This window comes from Labrus bergylta, chromosome 7 (genome assembly GCF_963930695.1).
Source record: "Labrus bergylta chromosome 7, fLabBer1.1, whole genome shotgun sequence".
NCBI classification, from domain to species: domain Eukaryota; kingdom Metazoa; phylum Chordata; class Actinopteri; order Labriformes; family Labridae; genus Labrus; species Labrus bergylta.
Window position 1 is genome coordinate 5,326,717 of NC_089201.1, and position 14,816 is coordinate 5,341,532.

The following is a 14,816-nucleotide window of genomic DNA, read 5'->3' on the forward strand; positions in this document are numbered from 1 at the left end:
CACGCTGCTCACTCTTTGATTCACAAAGTAAATAATCACCGCATCGAGGTGCACGTGTCATTCCCACAGTCACTTACATCAGCAGGGGAACTCTTTGACACTGAGAACAGCTCATCTCAGGCAGGACACAGATCCAGAGATTCACCCTGAATTTGTAAACTGAGCTGGGCTCATTTCCATAACAACACAATGACTGCTATATGAGAACATACTGAACGAGATAATGTGACGGCTGCCTGTCTGTTTTTTTTGATGGTTTGTTGTTTCTTTCTGTCTGGGCGCTGATAGGCTAGCAGTTGTGTTGTGCGCCCCATGTACAGAGGCTGTAGTCCTCGTCACTGTGGCTATGGGTTTGAATCTGACCTCGGCCCTTTGCTGAATCTCATCCCCCACTTTGTCCTCCAAACATTTCCTGTATCTCTTAAACTGTCCGATCTAATAAAGGCAAAAATCCCCCAAATCAAAGCTTAAAAAACCCTCAAACTGCAGTTTCTTTTGTGCACTCGGTTATATTATGCATCTTTAAGTGTACTATCCCTCAGCTTTAAAACAACAAAAAGATGTGTATTAATCAAATGAAAATACAGCATGATGGACATGTTCTTAGTGCTGTATTATTCAAGTTCTCAGACGATCAGATGATCATTGGTAAAGGTGTTTGTATATAAAAATAAACGTCTTTGTCGTAACTCAAACATGTGCTGTGTTGCAGTGATCACCATCTTTAGGGGGAAGGTGGAGGAGGTGGAGCTTCCTGTGGAGAAGGTTGACATCATCATATCAGAGTGGATGGGTTACTGCCTCTTCTACGAGTCCATGCTCAACACCGTCATCTTCGCCAGGGACAAGTGGCTGGTATGATGTGTGTGTGTGTGTGTGTGTGCGTGCGTGCGTGCGTGCGTGTGTGTGAGGTGATGCATTTAAAGTAGGGATGTCAGCTTCAACTAGTAAATCCAGATTAATCTATTTTTTTTGTCCCTTTAGGCTCACTGTAGATAGTCGTCCTCAGTGTCTCCTTGTAGTGTCAGTGATGTAAAAGAAGGACACTGCTGCATCTTTGAATGTCTCATTTCACTTTAACGAACTCTCAGACAGCTCAGCTGACGAGTCCAAAGTAATATCCACCTGATGACATCACACATTGACCTTATGACATCACACGTTGACCTTTGTTACTGTTCCTTTGAGCTGCTTGATGTCAGTGTGTGATTCCTAACCACTTCCTGTTTCTGTGCTGAAGTTCAAGTCCTACGCTGTATCCGAATTACCAAGTACCTACTCAATCTGGCAGTAGGCAGTACGTACTATCTGTGCTGTATACTGTTCAGTACCTACTATTCAGTAGGCGCGCACAGTAGGCAGATATTTGTTCCTACTTCTTCTGATTCATTCAGTATGGAAGTGACGTCATTTACGTTATCCGAGTAATGCGCATATACAGTCAGGTAAACAAAAAACAACATCACAATGTAAATCAAGTAAAAGACAGATTAAATAACTAAATAACATACAGTAGCCTCCATAAAGACAAGTACAAATGAACGACAGTAAGATACGGAATATAAAGTAAAATAAACCAATAAAGACACATTTAAATAGTGAAATCATTATTTAAATAGAGGGAGAAAGGTTTTATAATAATGCAGACATTTGTTATATTTTCTGTTGTTAATTTAAAGTAGTGATTTCAGACGGGACTTTAACTCTAGATTAAAAATTGATTCAATTAATCCATGCTCGTTTGTTTTGATTTGGAGGCGGGCGTGAAGTGACGATTTACGTTTAATTTCGCACAGCATTGTGGGTGGTAAAATACAATTCATTTCCTGAAAGCACGCATCCGATCCATACTGCATAAAACCCGGAAGTTAGTATTCATACTGAAATGTTCAGTATACTGAGGTGGACCCAAAAAATGCATACTGAATGACCACGAGAGTTCAGTATACTAAAACTCCCTACTGAATAGTACTGCCTACTGAACTGTGGCTACCTTGCATCTACCAGAAGCTTCTCACTTTATTTCAAAATAAAAGCACAGTTGAATTCAAACAGCAAGTAAAGTTCTCTCAGTTTAAATCTGTACAAAAATTGAAAATAAAAGCCTTACGGCTTTTATTTATGAAAGCAAAAAAATTGAAAATTTAGCAATTCATGGCAATTAAACATTGTCATTGTTTAACATCCCTAATTTACAGTCATGATATCTTATAGAGGTAAAATAATCTCCATATCTCTGATGGGACTTCAATTGTTTGATGTCTCCGCTTTAAAACAACTGTTAACGGTCAGATTTAAAGTACAGTATCAATTTGCTGTAACAACTTCTAAGTCATGTTTTCATTTGTTGAATCTCTTGTCTTTTAAAATCTTATGATTTTATGGTAATATTATGAACGCCTCTGTCTCTTTCAGGCTGCTCACAGAGGAAACACTAACACCTCTATAATTCAATCGTGTTCTTGGCTGAGGAATGAAATGTCACCGGCGCTGTGATGTGGACCTTTTCTAATGTGTTCAGGATTAATAGCTGAGTTATTTCCCTGCCTCATTTGTCAAACAGAAACCTGGTGGATTAATGTTTCCTGACCGAGCGTCTCTGTATGTGGTGGCCATAGAGGACAGGCAATACAAGGACTTCAAGATCCACTGTAAGTTCACTCTGAGAGGGTGAGTGTGGGGCGGGATGTGTGTATTACCTGAAGCTATAGTGTGGAATAAGCTGTACATTGTGTATTCTCTGTAGATCATGCCTGATTCTAACCAGTAACATGCTTCCATTGTAAATGAACCCCGGATGTAGAGCACTTTCCGATCCTCCGCATCGCGCTCACATAAATGTGGTCGCTCTCAACCTTTTCAGCTCTGCAAATGCTCCTGAACTTCTTCTCCTCGGGGCGAAACACTGGGAGCGATAATTGATATTATGAGTCAACAAGCCTCTCCATCTCTGTTTCATCCCACTCTCAACCTGCTGGAAGGGCTGTGGGCGAAGCTCTGCAGCCGGACGCAAAGCACCAGAGTCGGAGTTAAGCCAGTGCACAACCCTGCTGACAAAAGGCATGCAAACACAACTATAGCCAACAAGCCTCCTACTCACACTCCCCCATATATCTGGGAAATGAAGAAAGCAGTCAGATTGGCTAAGTGTAATGATACGCTGCTGATATGTTGGAGTATAATTCAATCAGCCGTTATTCTGAGAGTAGGCTAGATATATGCACACATTGACCACAAACTTGTTCCTCTCCAAGCAGGCGGCCTGAGATGACCTTTAGCCTGAGTTAGAAGTGGCGTCCTGCAGCCCTCCAGTGTTTCAGAGCATATTGTGGTCATTAGTGCTCCTCTGGGCTGCAAGCTGCTTTTGTTAAGTGTGCAGCAAGAAATGCAAATACAGAGCATTATAAAGTTCCCGGGGGGGCGTGTGACCTGCTCATTACCATCCACTCTCAGACTCACTCGAGGTAGCTCGCTCTACTTTCTGGTCGCGATAGAGATGTTTGCTCACACACTTACTAAAGGAGCTCAATGAATAATGTATGTAAGGGTTCACCCGGCGCAGGGAGCCTATCCGAAGAGGAGGGGACGAGGCTGCGTTTAAGGAGGCTCATGTTTCATCCAAGATTACAATCTAACTTTCATTTGTCAAAAAAAACTGTGGCACTGATGGAATACAGCGTGCATGGACTGTCGAGAGGGAGAATGACAGAGATTGTATCATTTAAAACTGTGTGTTATTAAAAGTTTTGGAGGAGGGGCCCAATGTGTTATCTTTTCGTGGTGCCAAAAAATCCTGGAGACGCATCGGTGATCCCCAAAATGATTATTGGAAGCTCTGCAAAAATAACTAGTGGTGTTTTACATCTGCTAGCATCTCCTGTGGCAAGAAGCGTTAAAAGAAGAGAACTATGTTTAAAGTGTAACACGGCAGAACAATAACTTAGTGATGCTGTGTTTCCAGGGTGGGAGAACGTCTACGGCTTTGACATGACCTGTATCCGCAACGTGGCCATAAAGGAGCCACTGGTGGACGTCGTGGACCCCAAACAGGTGGTTACCAACTCCTGCCTTATCAAGGTTGGTAAAACATTCATCCATTAAAACAGATATCGGTATATTAATGCAGAAACTGGAATCTCTGGCCTGAAGCGTTCTGGTTTCTGTTTCTTGTCTAAATCGTGTTAAACACATAAGCTTTAATGGTATGCAAGAGAGAGCAAAAAGAGGTGGAACTGAATAAAGGCAAACCAAATTGACAGCATGTACAGCCCCCGTCCTGTTGAACTCGATGAAGCCCAAATCTCGTCGAGATGGGCGCTATCATATAGTTTGCTTTTAACATTTTAATTGTTCTTACTTATTATTGCTTCTCTATTTTCATTGTATTTTCTTGTCTTTTAACTGCATGCACTTCCTGTTTTATTCTTGCAGTGCTCTTGTTTTGTTTTATCTGTATCTCTGCATCATTGAAAATGAGGGTTCTCCCTCAGTGTGTTTTTCTGAGGATTTAAATAAAATAAAATAAATGATGATGATGATGATTGTGAATATGGAACCAGAGTATGTTCTGAAAGCTGCAGTGTTGGGGTCGAGACGCTTCCCTTCCGCTCAGGTCAATGAAATGTGAAAGGTCCCCCAGGTCAGCACAGTACAGCTGATGGAGGGATGTGCGCGATTACAGTTATCACCGTTGTCTTTTGGCAGTTCACCTGTCAGATGTAAAACTGCACAAACAGTAAATAAAATCATCCTGTAGTTTCAGTTACAGTAGATCACAATGTCCATGAATCAGCACGTATCCCTAACAAATGCAAAGTGTGGAAGCTATTGTAAATAATTAATGTAGACGTCTGTGAGATAACAGTGATAAGTCCAACACACATCATATACATCATAAGCACGCAGTGACCTTGATCTGTGAACATACTGTCTAACATGCTGGTGTGAGTATGACCTTGATGTGTGTCTGTAGGATTAGATCAGACAGCACCATGCACATCGATAGCAGCCCGTCTCGTCTTCCTGATTGGGCTTCTCTGCCGACATTGATTGGACGTCTCTGCCCTGTCTCACCTCCGTGCCGCTGGGAGATTACCTCTGATCAAACCTTCACTTCATGCTGCTGATTGTGAAGCACCTCGTTGTCTTTTTCTTTTCCTTCGAACAAGTCCGTTTTTTTTTAAATCTGAAACGCAGCTAGAGACGAAACAAGCAGCGTGAGAGGTTAATGAAAGAATCAACATGTAACTGGCTGCTTCTCTTCAGCTCTTGTAAAAAAAAAGGACCACAACGATACCCCACTGACGAGTTTTATTGATTTGAAATGTATTACAGGATGACCTCATTAAAGGAGAATAGCCGAGGAGTCGTACACGCTGGACCTCATGTTATTAAACTGCTGCGTGCAATTCTCCAGTAAGGGTCATTACCAGCAATAATCCTGCAGACAATCATTAATTTAACATTAAATATCTGCACGATGCTGCTCTTAAATGTTGTATTAAGCCTTTAGAGGGTTTGTAAACACTGCTCTGAGGTACATCGCTGTCTTAAAGTTTGAAATGCCACTTTGAGAAGTTCACACTGCATGACCAGAGGAAGCAGTTTATGGGAGTGATTATTTTCTAAACACAGCAGGAGGTGGACCCGACGTTATTACTGTGTTGTTTTTATTGCCGGCAAACGTGAGGCTTATTCCTTCGCAGCAAATGTGGCTTCCGGCTCCAACGCTGACAAGCTAGCAGTGAATATTTATAGGCACCAAAAGGTACATGAAGCAGGATTATCACACCTCTGCCTCTGTGTTCTCCCTGCAGTGTGCTTTCAGGTGAGCTCCTCTGCACTCCCCTCTGCTCCTCAGTAATCACAGCTGACATGATATTTTGGCGCTGTGCCGTTCACAACGCAGTGCAGCAGGATGTGGAACAGCATGTTCTGCTCTGAGCGCACGGCCTGCTGGGATGAAGTGGTATCAGATACCCTGTTAAACTGGCTCCAACCAACATGTACAGCACAGAGCATGAATAACACCTGCAGCCTGACAACACTTGGAGCTCCCAGATGACCCACGTCAAAAACTGAAATAAATCATTAGTGTACTTGGAAATGATAATTAGCAGTCCTGCTTTAATCATTTCAAAAAAAGTCAAAGCTTTTTGATTTGTTTGCTAAGAGTTAAATCATCATCATTTATTAACTTAAAGGGCCCATATTATGCTTTTTCTGGTTTAATATGCTCTTTAGTGTGTCCTGTGCATGTTTAGGCACATCTATGTGCAATAATTCAAAGTCCGTGGAAACGCGGCTTCTCCTACATCCTCCTGTTAGCTGTAGCATTAGCTGCATGTAACGCTCGGTTCTAGCCCCCCTCGATAAAAATGTGTCAGTGCGACTAGTGATGTGTCGGTCATGAACGATTCGTTCAAAACGAACGAATCATCTGGGTGAACTGAACTGAACTGAATCACTGACTGAAAAGAGTCGTTCATTTCTCAACTTCAGTTGCGCTCTCCTCTCTTCCGTCTCGTCTCTCTCTCTCCAGACCGTAAGAGTCGCTCAAAGCCCGCCCTCCCTCTCCTTTCATGTCCGTGATACATACTGACTGAACCAACAGGACGGAGTCGGTCGGGAGCTCTGTGTCGCTAAAGCCCGCCCCTAAATTGAGGAAGTAGAAAATATATTATTTAACATTTAGGTGAAAATGTTTGGAGCTTTTTATATCTGCTGTCAGTTTACAAACGGCTTTTATATCCAACTTAATTTCACTCAGCTGACTGTTTTAACATCTACTAACGATCGTGTTTCAGTCAGTACTGTGTGTGTGTGTGACTGAGGCTGGTGACTCGCAGTCTCGCTCGTTCACGTTCACTGAACGAACTGAACGACAGCTCCGACGTGAATCACTGAACGAACTGAGAGGAGGAGCGGAGCTGTCGTTGAAGTCTTAGCATTTGTGGGGGTTTTTTCAATCAGTCTGAGTGATTCCCTAAGTTCAGTCATTCTGCACAGCTATAGCTCTTGGCCTAAAAGAATATTCCATAAAAGTATTTACAAAAGGAACTATACGACTTCTTACTTGTTGTGTCTCTACTCCCGCAGGAGGTGGACATCTACACGGTGAAGGCGGAGGACCTCTCCTTTACCTCAACGTTCTGCCTGCAGATCCAGAGGAACGACTACATCCATGCACTGGTCACTTACTTTCACATTGAGTTCACAAAGTGTCACAAGAAGACCAGTTTCTCCACAGGTAGGACATCTCACACTCTCCTAAGCGGAACATACCGGGTAACAGGGGTCTAAGTGTGGGTTTGCCCTACAGCAACAGAGCTGCAGCAGATGTGTGAAAGTGTTGGTTATTGTAATCTGTTAGGTATTAGTGTCCTTTTTTATTATTAGCCTCCACAGAGAGACTGAAGTAAAGTTTCAGCAGTGAAACAGCGCCCCCTAGAGGTCAGGTTGGGTACCCCCCTCTTACCTCTGGTGTAGCAGAACTGATATTTGATTAACCTGTGGCTGTTTTCCTCATTCATATGCTGCCCCCCATCATTGGCTTTAATGAGCTTTGTGAACATTATTTCACCACAAAGCAGGACCTTCTTGTTCTCAGAAAGGGAACAAGGGAACACAGTTCAGTGTGAACTTGAAATCCCAACGCCTCGACATCAAACCACAATATCACTTTAGTTTGGGTGGTTAAATAAACATTTAAAAGTGCTCAAAGGAATCCCAGGGCGCTCCTAATCAAAACAAAATCAAAAGCTGACATCGAGGCCGGTGGGGAATCATGGGAGAGATTCTCTTTGCGACGACTCACCTCCAATGAAAATGAACTCCGAGTTGACCGTAGTCAAGACGACATGAGGAAGAGAATATGTTTACAGACGAGCTAATGTATCAGAGCATAATTTACATGACGTTTTTTTGTCAGAGCAGCATGTACAGCAACAGGACGGCAGCTTTCAGGAGCAGCTCACGCTCCCTAATGCATCAGTCTTTGATGTAACATGAGGCGTTTTCATGGCAATGATAAACATGTCGTGTCTGTCATGGCGGCCGCTACAAAACACACGTGAAGGGCCGTTCACGACTATAAAACATAGGATTTCTCTGGCTTGGATTTTAGTTTAAACATTTTACATATTACACCTTTAACCGTTTGGTTTTGAGGAGATCTCTGGAGAAGAAGAAGGAGAAGAAGTGAATTTCTGAATCTTTTCTGAAGTATTTGAGATGATAAGTTGTTTCCTTCACAGTCATTATATCAGCCTATAGCCTATATATGACACTATCAATGGATGCATTTAAGAGTGGTTTCAATTTTTTCAGTGCAATGACACAAACCCGACTAGGAATATGCACTGAAAGAAGATTCACAAACTTACTACGGCTTCACTACTTTTTGTTGGTAGATTTACTTCAGAAACTACAAGTGGCAGAGGATGAGTAACTTGTTCTATAAAAGCTGGAACCAAGTTGTCCTTTTTGAGGTGGACATAAAAATAAAAAGTCATAAACGTGAGGCCTTTGACATCTTTTGTTTCATAGTGTGGCACATGTTTCCAGCCTGTGTTTCATTCTCCTAACGATGAGTAGCTGGTCAAAACCTGTGTGTGACTGACCTCTAGTGGTTGTGTCTGGTATTTCACATTAAAACAAAATGAGTGCAGAATGTTTTATTGTAAAGGTTTGGACAGTCGGCAGTTGGCCCCATGATACTCATGATTTTATGTTTTCTCTGCAAATCTTTGTTGAATAAAAATCATTGCATCTGCAGTATCTTTAAAAAAACACAAGATGTGTGGGATCTTTATCTAAATATCCAAATCTGTCTCTCCTCTAAGCAGATTTATTTCTTCTGTCTTACGTAAAAAAAATTATTTGACAAAGCTGAGGAGGTTTTTTCTGCAAATCCTTTAAGAAACACATCCTAGAGCAAAAGCTTGACTTGGCTCCTGTTGAATAAAACACACACAGAGAAGCTGAGCCGAGGAAGGAAACACAAACTGAGCTGACAAAGATAACAATCCATCTCATATAAACAATCTGGGATCTCTCTGCTGCTTCTGAATTAGCATGAGAAACACAGCTAGCTTGTGATTACTGCACTACGCCCAAAACAAACAGAGAAGCCAGGCCTGCTGATTGGCAGACACTTTTATCAATGGCCTCACAAAGAGCTCGTCTGGAAAGACAGCGCTGCTCCGCTGGCAGAAATCCACTCCATGCCCCACAGATCTTTTCAATCTCAGGCCGAGTGATCTGTGACGGTCAGGGCATCGGTTAACGCTTCTATTTGTTTTTGGGCATGCAATGTTTTCGATGCACACACAGCCCACATCACGCAGATGGATGCACAAAGGGTAGCACGATAAAAACAGAAAGCAGCAGGGTAATGAAACAGCAGCAGCAGAGAGATCAAGAGTGTAGTCAGTCAGACACCTCCTGTGTTTAATGTTGAAGTGAGAGTGGAGTTACCTGCTCTGTCTGCACCTCCATCTCTCTGCCTCTGCTCTCCTCCACACTGTCTGTGTTTATATCACCCACATCAGGTTAATACGAGTCTGTTTGTCTCTCATCACCCCTTAAATAACAATCTCTTAACTGACAATCACATCAGAACCTTTGTGTCACCACAGAGGGTTAACCTGTTAGAAAAAGGAGGCGTTCATCACTCACATTGAGAAGATGACATCTTTATGCTGACTTCTGTTTGGGACATTTTGTTTTGTTAAGACATTTAGGGATCAAGACCAAGGCAGGGCGAGACCGATTCAAGACCTTGAACATAAATATCACTGAAAAATCATCATCTTGTGTGCAGCAGGTGTGTCACTAGCTTAGGCCGTAACACAAGGGGATAACAATCAAATTACAAATGAATTGAAGTTATTCGTTCATCTAGAAAGAGGTGTCTTCCTTCTAATCACAGTAATGATCAGTTTGAGACCGAGACAAGACCCAGTTAAAATTCTCTTGAATCCAAGACGGAACTAAGATCTTCTTTTCCAACTCTTAAGCTTTGGTCGTCACTTCAGAAGTTTGTTTTCATGAATTTGATCTCCAGAATTCACCAAACTAGTTTCTGGTGATAACTATGTGTTGTAGTTAAGACCATGACTGAGACCAAGACATACCCGAGACCAGAGTGCTCCGAGACTGAGACAAGACCAAGGCAGGGCGAGACCGAGACAAGACGAAGACCATACAAATCAAACTAAGAATGAATTGAAGTTATTTGTTCTTTTAAAAAGAGGCGTTTTCCTTCTAATCTCAGTAATGACGTGGAAATCAGTGGTGGTCTTGACTGGTCTTGATTTAAAATTCGGAATCCGTCTCGTCCGAGACCAAGACAAGAGTAAAACTGCTTTAGATTCCGAGACGAGACCTTCAAAAAGTGGTCTGCAGACCAAGACAGTTTTCGAGTACTACAACTCTACTTTCTTGCTACTATGGTCTTTTCAGGAACAATCTGTAATGGGTTGAATGGTAAATAATCGTTTTCTGATTCACAGATAAATCAGTTCTGTGCAAAAACTCAAATCTTAGCAAGCGTATTTCAATATCTACATTACACCTGTGTGTCTACCCGGCTGAAGCAGGTCGCCTTACCGGGCTGACTGCAGACGCAATATGACATTACAAAGACAAGAGAGAGATTTATTTTAAATAGTAAGTTACCTCCTCCCTAAGCATTTGGGGCCGTGTCCTGATTTATTCAGCATTATGTACTTTGTTAGTTTCTCATTATTAACCTTTTATAATAAATGAATTATTTCCAATCTCTTGTTAAAAAGCTAAAAGAGCTGAGTGCGTGTGTTTGTGTGTGTCCCAGCACCAGACTCTCCGTACACCCACTGGAAGCAGACAGTGTTTTATCTGGAGGATTATCTGACGGTGAGGAGAGGAGAGGAGATTACAGGCAGCATCGCTATGAAGCCTAATGAGAAGAACTCTGTGAGTATTGTACACTTCATGTCCAATTATTACACTGATGATAGTGGGATTTATTGGCAATATGTCCAAGAGAAGCTGTTTGTTGGACCTACATGTTTATAAAAACAAGTGCAAGAAACTAAAGACTACAAATATAATCTAGATATTGTTTCATAGTTCTTCTTAACTCGTATCTTTATATTTAAGCTAAGGAATGAGTCATATCCTGCTCTGGCGGCCCCACAGCAGATTGTTTCCTCCTCCGTGTTGGCTGGCGGTCAAACACATGCAGCTGCACTGCAGTGACGCCCAGACAAACAACAACACCAGATTCTACTGTTGACCTTGTGAGCGTCCCCTCCTCCCCCTCTGGGAGCTCGGGAGGCGAGACCTGCTTCCTCCTGATGTCTCACACAAACAGTCTGCGCTTGTTGAACACCATGTTCGGCTGTCAGGTCCGAATGGAAACACTCTCGTGCACAAAGTGTTCTCTGAGTCATTTCTTCCCCTGTCTCCATCAGCGCTGAAAGTCAGTCACAGCTACATCATAATCTCTGCTGAGTGAATTCATCTTTTATTCATTGACTTTAACATTCAGGGTAATTAACACTTTAAAGGCAGGATTGGTCATTTTCTCCAGATCCACTTTTTAAGATTTTGGTTGAAATTGTATTTAGGTCCTGACATTAAAAACTCGTGCTCTGACAAAGGAACTAAGAAAATCCATCACCTGTATCAGTTGTTAGACTGTAAAAACTTCAACCAATGTCTGCCACAAGGTACCAATCTGATGAACCAATCACACGCCTTCCCTGTCTCCCCTGCTCGCTCTCTACTCCTTTTGTGCTCTATTAAATTTTCTAATTTTGGTTGCTGCTGAGCCTGGCCTGGTGGTAACTAGCTGCTGAAGTTCAAAGTTCTTTAGAAATCTTTTTGCCTGTCCAACAATTCACACACTTGAGCCATGCTGACATATTCCTCAGTGTAGTTGTTAGAGGCTTTTGGTGGCATGGTTAGGATATCTAGGCTTAATAGGCCTAAAGTTTAACGGAGTAGCTTGAGACAAAAACCTCCACAAGATAAAAACAAAAATCCACAATTTCACTGATGATAGTTGGTTTAACTCTTCCTAATCCAGTTTAAGATAAAAGTTTTCAAATCTAGGAAGGATTCCTCAGATTTTTGCTGGATTGATAACCAGCCAAAACGTTGAGAGAAACACCTCAGTGTTGGTCAAAAGCTACAACCTGCTGCGAGATGTATCACTCCGCAAGAAGAATGAAACACTACGATGTTTATCTGACCAAAAAAAAGATCACAAGTATCCATGTGCTACAACCTCATGTTCTATAAACAGGAGTGATATAAGTTTAAAACTGATGGCCTGATTTGCTTTCCTGACCTCCATCTTTCTTTCCTCCCTCTCTTCACCTGCAGCGGGACTTGGACTTCACCTTTGAGCTGGACTTCAAGGGGCAGCTGTGCGAAGCAGCCATAGCACACGACTACAAGATGCGCTAAGTGTGACGGGAGGACCTCGGTGCCCCACTGAGTGTGAACCGCTGAGCACCAGAGGGAGACAGAGACGCTCCCATGACTGCAGACGGACACACTGGGTGACGAAGGAGAGGGAGACGAGGGCCGAAGATGGAGGCCCGACAGCTGACAGTTTCACTATCGTCTCCACAGTGCATGATGGAGTCAGGAAGTGACTGGTTCTGACTGTTTAACAACCCTGAATGTAACACTGATGAAACGAGGCCCAGAGTGTTCTCTAGTCTGGATGAATGTTATTGATTCTTGATGTTCTGTGAGATGGAGTGGTGTACCTGTGTGCTTTGTTCAGTAGCTGTTTTCTGCAATAACCTGGAGTCGATCGTAGGCTTCAAGTTGACAAAACATTTAAGGTGTAAATCTTCTGTTATATTACGTGTTGTTGAGACTGGTTAACAGAGAAACATTTTGATTTCTAGTTGTTTAAATGGTTCGATCCAAACCGCCAAGGACAACCCCCGAGTAGGTGCGTGTATAGTCATGTGAAAGGTACTGTGTTTGCATAGTCGGTGTCGTCGTAGCTTCCTGTGAGTGTGTAGTAGACGATGTCGAGGCTCACATTGTTGCACAGCTTGGACTCCACATGTGCGCCGTGATGTTGACATGCCAATAACATACTTTACCTTTCCCCCCGTCCTCAATGCCTTGACCAAGTGCCGAAGCGTACCTACTGCTTTTCTGCATTGCTGCATTTAGCTTTTTTCAATTCTTCCGTAGATAGACATTTTTCAAGGTTAAATATCATTATAAAACAATCAACATTTGGACATGATGCAGGCTGTAGAAGTCCTTTCCCCTACATATATCTTAGTATGTCCTATCCATTAACTCTGTATGCATATAGTATCACATAAAAAAAAAGACGAGGTCAGCGTCACATTATAGCATGAGAATTTAACTTTATTGTTTAACACTTGTGTCCTTGTAATAAGATCTTTTCAAAGGAAAGGAGAAACTGGAGGAGTCGTGGAGAGAGCATTACTGCAGCCTGGGGCGCCAGTGGCCTAGTGGTTAGTCCCCATATGTGGAGGCTGTTGTCTTTCAAGCGAGCGGCCTTGGGGGACAAACATATCCAGTTAGGATGTTAAAAAATCTGCCAAACAGAGAAACAGTCTTGTTAAAAAAACAATATTTCTAATTACATGATAATCATCTTACTATGAATACTCTCTTGGTGAAAAAAAAACAGATTCAACAATTTCAATTTCAGCATCAACAAATGTCTGCTGTGTGGCTGCACATTTCTTCACCTCTGATTACAAATGAATAATAAACTACCTTGTAATTGTTAGAGTTCAGCAGAGTTACCTGGCTGCTGGGTTACACTGGGGACATACAGACATCGTCTCACATCTCCTGTGCTCTTACTGACATCGTTGCCAAGGATCGCTGTAAGTTTGTGTTTTTTTCTGGAGATGTGGATCCAGGCAAAGATGACCTTTACAACCTATAATTCTTATTTTTAGTAGTTCAGTCAGATAACTCTGGTTTGTATCGTTTAAAATATTTATTGCAGCAGAACATAGTTTGTGTTTGGCATCCTGGACCCCGACCTCATCACTCCTCAAAGATTTCATTTACAAGCAGAAACTCGAGGAGTGATGTGATGATGATATCTTAAACCAGTCGGAGTCTGCAGGTGGATGCTGGGGTGGTGGTGATGCTGAGTGAGAGTGCTGAACTGATGCAGGTCAGAGCTGGCAATGACAGAGCAAAGAGAGTGAGAGTGGGAATCCTGCAGCTTAAATACTCCGCTTACTGCACGGAGGTGTTGGTCAGGTGATAGTGGATAATGATGCATGTCATGTATGAACTAGCTCACAGGCGCCGCCTCATTAGAGGCAACTGAACAAAATAAAACAGTTTTGTTTCCGGGCAATTTCATCCAATCAGTCAAGAACCAGCCTACGTTCTTCACTCCTCTATATTCTGCAGAGGCGGTGATTTATTTATTTAAATGCTGTAATCAAAAATTTTCAAGCACAAATGCTCGGAAGCAACGCAGAAAAATGGAGATCCTGGAGAAGCAACACGGTGTTGTCATTTATATATTCTGAAAAGTCAAGAATACACCACAACTCTGATGATTCATTTAGGACTATTGATACTAAGATGAGGTCAGAAATCATTTCACAGTGACAGCTTTAAGGAATATGGCTCTGCTCGATTAAACACAGACCTAATTTACGTTGCAGTTTGTAAGTGAAACTTGAATCATTGGCATGTTAGTTCCTCATGTTTTATCTTTTGAAACATCTATTGAATAAGTTGTGTCACATGTTGTCATGTCAACATTAAAACCTGAATAAACAGAAAAGTCCAAACGT

General features: G+C 42.2%; 1 protein-coding gene across 1 annotated transcript in view; it reads left to right on the forward strand.

The window, feature by feature from the left end:
• LOC109988345 (protein arginine N-methyltransferase 8-B) overlaps nucleotides 1-14,813 on the forward strand; it is a 32,402-nt gene extending 17,589 nt beyond the window's left edge. The window contains exons 5-10 of the mRNA XM_020639800.3: nucleotides 713-855; nucleotides 2,564-2,651; nucleotides 3,962-4,077; nucleotides 7,099-7,249; nucleotides 10,835-10,956; nucleotides 12,373-14,813. Of these exons, the coding sequence (XP_020495456.1) occupies nucleotides 713-855; nucleotides 2,564-2,651; nucleotides 3,962-4,077; nucleotides 7,099-7,249; nucleotides 10,835-10,956; nucleotides 12,373-12,456 (704 nt within the window). The 3' untranslated portion in view covers nucleotides 12,457-14,813. The remainder of the gene's footprint in view (nucleotides 1-712; nucleotides 856-2,563; nucleotides 2,652-3,961; nucleotides 4,078-7,098; nucleotides 7,250-10,834; nucleotides 10,957-12,372) is intronic.
• Nucleotides 14,814-14,816: the final 3 nt, after the last annotated feature.